The sequence below is a fragment of the Eurosta solidaginis genome, chromosome 1, assembly GCF_040869045.1.
Source record: "Eurosta solidaginis isolate ZX-2024a chromosome 1, ASM4086904v1, whole genome shotgun sequence".
NCBI classification, from domain to species: domain Eukaryota; kingdom Metazoa; phylum Arthropoda; class Insecta; order Diptera; family Tephritidae; genus Eurosta; species Eurosta solidaginis.
The window spans coordinates 75,022,892-75,033,200 of record NC_090319.1 but is presented as its reverse complement, the minus strand read 5'-3'; the positions used below and the strand labels follow the sequence as shown (position 1 = coordinate 75,033,200).

Here is a 10,309-nt window from a genome sequence, read left to right as displayed (position 1 = left end):
TATTTGGCGAAATTAACAAAAAAGAAATCTACAATAAAATATAGAATTTATAAGATTCATAAAAAATTAATTGACTAAAAAAAATATTTTCAAATCAAATGTTTTGAACACATTTTTTTTAGTATAGTTTTTATGATACAAAAATTTTGCAAACATTAAAAATAAATAAAATATTGGAACCAAAAATTAAACAAAAAAGATAAAAAAGTTTATATAGATAAAAAAAATTTATTTAAACAAAAAAAATTTTTTTTAAGTTTATATTGAAAACAAAAAGATGACACTGCTTTTAATTTATTTTTTTAATTGGAAAGTATCGTTTTTAATAAAAATTTTTTTGACACTTTTAAATCAAAAAAAAAAAATATATATTTTTTTAAAATTTTTTTCCAGAAACATGAGTATTTGAATAAAAAAAAAATACCTATGTTGAAATAATTTTTTTTTTCATACATTTTTTCTTTTGTTTTGATATTGTTTCATGGAAAAAGGTTGATTTCAAAACGCTATTTCCAACAAAAAAAGATATAATTAATTTGACTTAAGCATTAATAAATTTAAAAAAATTCCGAAATAAAAAATTTACGCAGTTCAACCCCTACAAAACCCATACCACATACAAAATGCAAAAAATAAGCATTTGTATTTTTTTATATTTAAGCAAGTCAAAAAATTGTGTTTTAAAATAATATAAAAAATAAAATTAATATTTACAAGTCACTTAATATTTTGATAATTTTTTTTTTAAATTAAATAAATTATTTAAGTAATTATTATAATTTTTTGTGCGCGACAACGTGCAAGTCTCATTTTTCTTGCAAAAGCAAAAATTTCGTGCAACTGAAATTTTGAAAAAAACTAAACATGTAAAATTTAGCATAAACATTTGCAGCTATGTGGAGTTTTATATATGAAATGAAATGGCAGATTTGAAATAAACAAACCACTTTTGAATTAGTGTCATGCATTTTTTTCTGAATTTTTGGCAATTCAGTAAGAGCGGCTTTGTCACTTAACTTTAAGCTTTAGTTCCTACATTTAGATATATATTTATTTTTTTCTTAAACAAAATTCGTCACAGCTATCAGCACACTCTACTAAAAATAAATTTAAATAATTTTTTTTTCTGAAATTTCTTAATAAATTTTTTGCAACAAAATGTGTGGCATCTGCGTCATGCAAAATAGAAATTGTAAATACTTGTCGTTTGCTACTAGCGGAATGCGTTATAGATGTTTCATTTCTTAAATATTTAGTTAAGTATTTATAACAAATACAGATTTTGTGAACGTCAAGGTTTGCTTTACAAACTTTACACAAAGCACACTTGTTTCTACATAAAAAAGAGTAAGGTTTTGCAATGCGTAAATGCGCGCTTTCAACATCGCACTTATATACGCACGCGCACAACTAAAATACTTAATTTTAAATATATTAAGTTTTAATATTTACGGCTTTTTACACTAAATTTCTTATCAACGTCAGTCCATTTCAACAGCGAAAAATTACAAAATATTATAACTGAAAAGGTAGCAGCACATTTTCGTTCGTAAAATTGTTGTTTTTTTTGCATTTACATACGACAAAAGCAAATTTAAATAATCAAATTAAAATTAATTATTAAAAAAATAATATAATTATTTTGTATTAAATAAAATCTCGTAGCAACTGCTTTACAGCTCGTTACGCGTGCTCCCACCAGCGCGCCAATACCGAGCGTGCACGCTTACGTTGACAAACGCGCACGCTTGCACCGCTTGACGCCACAGCCAACAAAAACTGTTCACCCGCGCACACATATGCTCACATATGTGGCGTGCCGCACATCACGGCGCGTGCTTGCTGCTGTTGTTGTTGATGATGATGCGCCGCTGACGTCGCGCCACCATTCCCCGCCGCCGCTGCTGAGGCAGCCATCATTTGTGACGCACAGCCACCACTTACACCAGCTGCCGCCAATGATGGCCACCGCTGACTGCAATACGCGCTCTCACCTAATACGGCGATGCGTTTGCCTTCGTTGCCACCGTTGCTGCTATGGATGCCATAGTCTTTGGTTGCGCCGCTACTACCACCACCAACCCCACCACCACTAACAACAGCGCCACCACCACCATTAGAGCCGCTTACAACGCTCATGCTAGCATTAGCACTATTTGCTGCCGCAGCAGCAGCGCTCGCGCCTGCAACTGCACTAGCTGCGCTGTGTAAGAGTTGTGATGCGCGATGCATAAGTGTGGGATCAGTGTTGAGTTGTTTTTGTGACTTGGCGCGTTGTAGTGGTGCTATTTGTCCGACGCCGCAAAATTCTGAATTGGCATTGTTGTCTTGTGCATAGTTAGCTAGCGCGCTACCATATAACGATGTATTCAAGCAATCGTCTGTGCTAGCCGAGGCTGATATATTATTTACCGATTTGTCCCATGTATTTTTAATAATATTCGGATTGGAATTGTCGAAAGCTAGTCCAGAGGATGAAGTGCGCTTCACACCTAAACCAACACCGCCTACTACACCGCTCATTACGCCCATACCACCACCACCGCCATTTACATTATGATGCAGCGTTGCTACCGCATTCTGCTCGTTTTGCTTGCGCGCCTCTGCATCGTCCTTCTCTTGTGCGCGCTTACGTTTACGTTTCATGCACACGACTACGCAAGCAGCAATTACAGCCACCACAGGCATGGCTACCGAAAGTATAGCTATGAGAAATACTTGTCCATTTGTTAACCCATCGCTACGCGCCTGTTTTGTTGCTTCATATTGACGCGCATTATATGTAGCCGATGCATATGACTCCTCTTCACATTGCTTTCCAGCGAAATTGTTGGCGCAAACACAATGAAAAGTGTTAACACGATTTACACAAGTACCGCCATTGCGACACGGCGCCGACATACACTCATCAATATCAATTGAACAATCTTTGCCTGTAAAACCAGCGCGACAATTGCAGCGGTAATCGTTGTTTAAGTTGGTGCAAGTGCCACCATTGGCGCAAGGTTTTGTTAAACATAAATCGACTTTATCCGAGCATAAAGATCCCAAATAACCTGGTACGCATTGACAACGAAATTGATTGATCATATCAATGCAGGTGCCGCCATTATGGCATGGATTACCCTGACAATCGTCGATATTCTGTTCACACATGCTACCCGCGAAACCGCTACGACATTGACATTGATAATTTCCAGCAGCGGTCATAAAACAAGTGCCGCTATTCTGACAGGGATTTGGATTACAGTTATCTACATGCAGCTCACAGATGCGTCCACTATAGCCGCTCGGGCAGTCACATTGAAATCCCTTGGTTGTATTACGACAAGTGCCATGACGACAAGGTTTATCCAAGCAAGTTATTACTTTCTCTTCACACAATGGACCACCCCAATCTTTGTGACATTCACACTTGTAGCCGCGCTTCGATGGTTCATCAAGGCACATACCAGCATTCTGACAAGGATTACCCTCTTTACATGAAGTAATTTCGTTTTGACATTCAGATCCTGTGAAGTTTGGTGGGCATTTACAGGTGTATAGATCGGTGCCGGTATTAAAACAAGTGCCGCCGTTTTGACAAGGACGATGATTGGTACAATAGTTGAGATCTTGATTGCAAAGCAAACCACCCCATCCTTCCTTGCAAATACATTTCCAGGGCTTATTACATGTACCATGTACGCAACCAGGATATGGTTCACATTCGTTGCAGAGCGATCCCTTCCAGCCGGTTTGGCAACTGTAACGAGAGAAAGAAAATAGAAAAGTTAGTGTTGTGATACATAATTGGAAAAAGAGTAATGGTATGTGTCTTAACCAGTAGTGATGATTTGTGCCTTTATTTAGCTCTTTGAGAGATATGAGTGAGAGTAATGGTTTATAACTTAAGAATGAGAGAAACGAACAACGAGTTGTGACTAAACAACAGGCTGAAAAAAATCAGTAAAAATCAATTAGTGAAATAATAATTCGCGCTCACTTCACACATAATATTTGGTCAACGAGATTGAAACTGTGGCTGTACTGGTAGGAGTAAAATCAAGCGTTGTGGTGGTGGTTTAGTCGTTCATCAACGAGCAACGAGGTAAGACATATGTACACATATTTGTTAACACTCAGCGCAAATAAACACCAGAGCCTCTCCCGATGTTGCATGGAGCTTGCTCACCGACTACTAAACAAAGAGAATAATAATCACGGTTGCCACTTGTGGTCCATTTGGACCAAAAATGGTCCCTTCCAAGCCCATTTGGTCCGCTGGTCCCTTTTTTTCAATTTCGGTCCACTTTAGGCAGTAGCCACGATTTTGGTATTTTTCTTCCTTTTTCACTGAGGTTAAAACTCACAACTCTGCCCACAACATTTGGCACACTTTTATTAACCCACATATAAATTTTCAATTTACTTATGTATATGGAAATCTTACCACAAAAATTGCTCGTGGTGTTCGAGGAGTATTGTGGTGTTAAGGCACGCCGAATACTTGAAAACTAAGTAGCTTGGCATAAGAAATATTTTAACTGTAAGTAAGGAAGGTATACTTCTTGAAAGCGGTAACTTTATAAATGAACAACGAATCGCGATTGAACAAATTTACTTTTAGGGCTTCATTCTGAATTGCGAACGATAGCTCAGAGAACGATTCGCCTCCAAACAATTTCGTCTAGCAATGGTATTCTCTATCATTTTTGTTCGGTCTTTACGTTTCTAACTAACAGGAAGGCAAAGGTAATTGTCAAGTGATAAGTTGCCATCGTTTAATATAGTGCAAATACATTAGCGATTCGTCTCTGATCCGCAACGAAAGTTCGTCTCGTAATAGAGAATGAGGCCCTTATATTTAGATTTTGAAGCAAATGTAAAAAAGATTTGATTTCGAAAGAAGTGTTTTGTGTTTCATTCTCGTAGGTAGAACCCCATAAACTTCAATAACAACGCTGTTAACTAATTTCTAGTACCTACTTAACTGTAATCAGGTTCCGTTATGGCACAGTTGAAACTTTTAAGACGTTTGCTTTTTAATCTGAAGCCTGGGGCTAGATTCAGTAAATGTGACTTTTTCAAAAATCACACATACTAAATCTAGGCTTTGGTATAAATATCAACGTTCAGGGGAAAAAGTAGGCATCATTTATGATTTACTGAGTTTGCTCATAGATTGGCTACACAAAAACGCAAATTTTTGAGCCTTTTCTTACTAAAACCCAACTGCGCTATACATTTTATTTCTTTCCAATTAACAACATAATGCTGGAACTAAGAGCTTTGTCAGAAAAACTACGTTCGAAATGTATAGTTACTGAAGGCAGAGACTTATCCTAGAAATTTGAAAATATAATACCTAAAAGTAGTGTTTTTTTTGTGCGGTTTGAATTAAGTCTCCTATTCGCTAAGTGTATTAAAATTTTGTATAGGAAACCATGGAAGCATCCTTAAATTTTATATTTAACAACGACTACAACACTTTTGTGAATTGCTTCTATCACAATCAAATAAAACAAAAATTTGGTGCTTTTTTCTGATATTTGGTCCTTATTTTCGATGAATTTTGGTCCCAAATGAAAACATGGTGTGGCAACCGTGATAATAATATGTGTAAAGTGAGCACGAGTAATGCGGCAGTTACTCACGAACGTACGTACCAAAAACGTATCAGCTGACACGACTTATCTTATGAGTGTGCAATGTAAACAAAAACTCACCGACGTGCACCGCCCGTACGTACGTAGCCCGGAACGTAGAAATCAAAAGAAATTTTGATTTTTTCCGTAAGAACGTGTCAGCGGATCGCTCTATCACTAGAAAGAGTTGCCTAGTAAAGTTTTGTGCGCTAATTTTTGACCGTTTGCAGTTTTATGCAGAAACACCTAATTAAAGTTTGAAAAATTGTGAAAATAATTCGAAATAATTATGTAAAAGTGCAGATTATAAATATGTAATCTATTTATATTTATTTAATAATAATTCCAGCCTTTAAAAAAAAAAAAATTCCAGCCTTTTACAACATCAAAAATTAAATTGGAAAAAGTTGATGTTTTCGTAAGCATGCATGCAAAATGGTCATGGCAACAGTGCTTATCTGTAAACAATACACACACAAATATGTTATGTACATGTACACAGACGCACACATTGATTCCTACGGGCTTGAGGGTTCGGTCAAACGTGTTTCTTACGACAAACGTCCGTACGTACGGCACACGTCGGTGGGTAATTGCCACTTAAGTATTTCACTAGCTAACGACCTCCGTATTAAACTCTCTCGTTTAGTGGTCGGTGAACAAGCAGAGTAGCAACATCGAAAGAGGCTATTTTTTAATTGTGCATTTCCAAAAAGATATTTGGCAAACGAAAGCTTATGCGCAGAATGTTTAATGTTAACAATACATGCGTGCATACTTTCTGCCACGTTGCTCATTAATCAACGACTAAGCCACAGTTTCAATTTAGGCGAACACTGTTTTATATACCTATATACTGCTACGTAAAACAAAAACTTTCACATCAAAAAGAGTCGAGATGTTTCAATTGCCAAACAATCGCAGAGCAAATTGATAAATTTAATGTTAATCTAAATTCACGAGACATCGCGGGCTAATGCGAGGACCTAAAACCAGAAGTATTTGCGTAATTACAAAAATTGGCTTACGGTACTTTTGAGCAACAGTTCAAACTGTTCCAATTCACGATCAACAAAATTATTGTACATAAATTTGGATGTAAGACCAAACAAAAAAAAATATTTAAGGTACTTGCGTATTTTAAAAATTCTCGCACGTATGCCACAAACATGTAGCTGCATTTAATTCTCATTCATGCAACAACATGCAATCAACATATGTTGTGATGGATGGGCACAATAAAGAAAAGCAAAAAAAGTTACAGAACATACAAATGTTTCACGGAAGAAAGGAGAGATCAAAGAAACAATATTGCGCGTTGGCATTTAGAGGCGATTGGTCAATGCTTTTAATTTCAAACCAAAATGTTTAGGGGTTTTTGCAGGCATCGCGCGATACGCTCTTCTGAGCTTCAATGGTGTTTTCGCATTTTTATTTTGTACTACATTATTATTGTCATTATGAAATAAAATTACACTTTTGATTATTTAGTTTTTCTTCCTTTATTTAAAATCCTTTGTTCGCGCGCAGTTTAAAAAATACAAATCTTTTTGTATAGCGCGCTGCAATAAAATTGCCTGGCGCGCTGTGCGCCAAAAAGGGCAACGAAGCAAAAATTAAAAGAGACAAGTGTTGGGGCTCATACTTGGCGGCAATGCGTCGTTGAGTAGTCAGACAGTAAGTAAAGTAAGTTATTGTCTGTGCGCAGGCGTACATATGTAAGTATCCACATCCATATACATATTTACCATGATGCATGTGCTTATTGGCCGTGAGAAATAATTTGCAAAAATGGTCACACACCATAAATACACACAAGAAGTGAATGGATGGATAGACGGATGGATGGATGTTTGGATGGATGGATAAAAGAGTGAGTCAAACAAGCATAACAAATAAACAAACAGATATACTACTTACAAGCACACAAACTATTAAAGACTAAAATGAAGAAATCGAAGTACTTTAAAAAGTAAAACAGATAAATAAAAAATACATAAAAACAAGAAGAGTGAAGATCAGCAATCAGCATATATATACACGTGTACAAAACGCATAAACCTAGAAGGCCTAGTTAAGCAAAAAAAAACGACCTAGGCCAACTAGTTGCTCATACGCGCATATGTATATAACTACCATAAGCTAGCATTCAATTGGCATTGGATTTCTTCGACTTGTGCTTGCAGTGACTAAAACTACACCGTCTAGCGCGATCAAGTTAAAGATCGCCCCGATCAGCGGCTTACAAAAGCTGGACTAGTGTGCCCAACAAGTACTCATATGTAAAGGTATGTAAGTTTGAAACACCTTTCGCTTCGACCAAAATAGCGCAAACTGCAAGTAGAGTTATTTACTTATTTTATGCTTTGCCACCCGCTGCAATTGTCTAGTGATGTTGTAAAAGCAAGCAATATAGCAGTCAGTGTATGGATCCGCGCAACGCTATCCCTTGCCTTCATCACCATCATCAGCGGCAGTCAGTCAAATGTGTAGTCATTGCTGCGTCAGTATGTCTTTGCGGCTGTCAATCAGTCAAGCAACAGCAGCAGCAGCAAGCACCAACAACGAGTTAGCCAAGTAAATGCCGTCGTTGGTCAATGAGTCGACTGCGTTATGCGGCAATTACCCACCGACGTGTGCCGTACGTACGGACGTTGGTCGTACGAAACACGTTTGACCGAACCCTCAAGCCCGTAGGAATCAATGTGTGCGTCTGTGTACATGTACATAAGATATTTGTGTGTGTATTGTTTACAGATTAACACTGTTGCCATTGACCATTTTGCATGCATGCTTATGGAAACATCAACTTTTTCCAATTTAATTTTTGATGGTGCAAAAGGCTGGAATTAATATTAAATAAAAATAAATAGATTACATATATATAATCTGCACTTTTACATAATTATTTCGAATTATTTTCACAATTTTTCAAACTTTAAATAGGTGTTTTTGCATAAAACTGCAACGGTCAAAAATTAGCGCACAAAAGTTTACTAGGCACCTCTGTCTAGTGAGAGAGCGATCAGCTGACACGTTCATACGGAAAAAATCAAAATTGTTTTAATTTCTACGTTCCGGGCTACGTACGTACGGGCGTTGCACGTCGGTGAGTTTTCGTTTACATTGCATACTCATAAGATAGGTCGTGTCAGCTGACACGTTTTTTCTACGTACGTTCGTGAGTAACCACGGCTTTAGTTGTTGGAGGGCCGCGAAGAGTTGTTTGCTGATCGCGCGCATCTTGTTTGCTGATCGCGCATACATAAACGATGCGCGTTTTTTTCAACTTTTTCTTCCACTGTTTGGTGTTTGTTGTTTTATTTTTTGTTGGCGACACTTACACCAAGTAATTTCTTTTTTTTTGTTTTTAAACCTTTTTGTTGAGTTGATTTTATAGTTTGATTTGCGTCTGACAGACGTGCGCTCGCTTGTCATTTGAGTTGTTTGGTGCGATGACCACGACGACGTTGGCAAGGGAAGATATGGACTGGTTGCTTTCTGCATGTTTTCGTGGGTTTAAAAAAGCTATAACATTGCGTGAGGGTTTGTCATTTACTTAACATGCATATGAGTAACTAGAGCAGTCACCAAAATTTAAACTGTGCCTCTGTTGTTTAGTCGGTATTAACGAGGTAAGACGTATGCACGCATGTTTGTTACCACTCAAAACTAGTTTGTAAACCAATAAAACTCTGAACTGTTATTTGAACTCTCTGAATACCTAGCTTAGACATCTTTTGAATATCGTAAATTTGAAGCTAATATTTTTTCATTCTCTGATCAATTATAGTATTCTGCTGTACGCCATTCTTACATTTTCAATCAAGCGTAAGCTTACAGCGCTAACCGTTCAATATTTGGTTCGCTTGTGAGAAAATATGTCTGCAATTCTCAACAGGCTTATGTAAGTCCAAAAATAGCATTTGTTAACTTAAAAACACAACGATTTTATTTTGATCAGACTACGCGCGCACAAATTCGTATACTGAAATTGCAAAACATGCAATTCTCCAAAAGTTTATGTAACTTAAAAAATTTAATTTATTGATAAAGAGGTACAATGACCTCCACAGACTCGCAACGCTATAAGTTGGAAAGCGCTGTAAATTCCACACGCTGTCCTTTTTTAGAAGAAATCCAGGCAATTCTTTAAAACTTTTACATTGGTAAAACTTCAATCACGCTTAAGATAATATAGCGCAAATGCCAACTACATCAAAATTGAAACAATATACCTTGCCGCTTTTGTCACAAATTTTATTGACAAACATTTAGCAAGTATATTTTTTATTGCAAATTTGCAAATTTTATTACATTCGCCATAGTTGACCTACTTGCAAAAAAATTTGCAAAACTTGATCAATATATAGCAAACTTTTTGCTTCTGAGATAAAAGTGATATATTTGCCAAGCGTGAAGCGTAAAAAATTACCAAACTCGCAAAGAAATATGTGCAGCTACTTAAAATTAGATGAATGTCAATGAAATTTTGAACGACAATAAGTTATGGAAAGCAACGCAAATAGATTTGTTAATTATGTGGTGCAACAAATTGCAATTAAATACATACATGCATGCGAAATGTAGAAACACTTTCCAGCGGCAATACAGCGCATGCGCGCAGTGGAAAATTAAGCTGTGCGCAAGTAGAGCTCATTAAAATAGTTTTGCTATGTTGC

General features: G+C 36.6%; 1 protein-coding gene across 1 annotated transcript in view; it reads right to left on the bottom strand.

Annotated features, from left to right (window-relative positions):
• Window positions 1-266: 266 nt before the first annotated feature.
• The window catches only part of Delta (neurogenic locus protein delta), a 135,987-nt gene continuing 125,944 nt past the window's right edge, over window positions 267-10,309 (bottom strand). Inside the window, exon 6 of the mRNA XM_067758299.1 lies at window positions 267-3,745. Coding sequence (XP_067614400.1) covers window positions 1,804-3,745 — 1,942 coding nt within the window. The 3' untranslated portion in view covers window positions 267-1,803. The remainder of the gene's footprint in view (window positions 3,746-10,309) is intronic.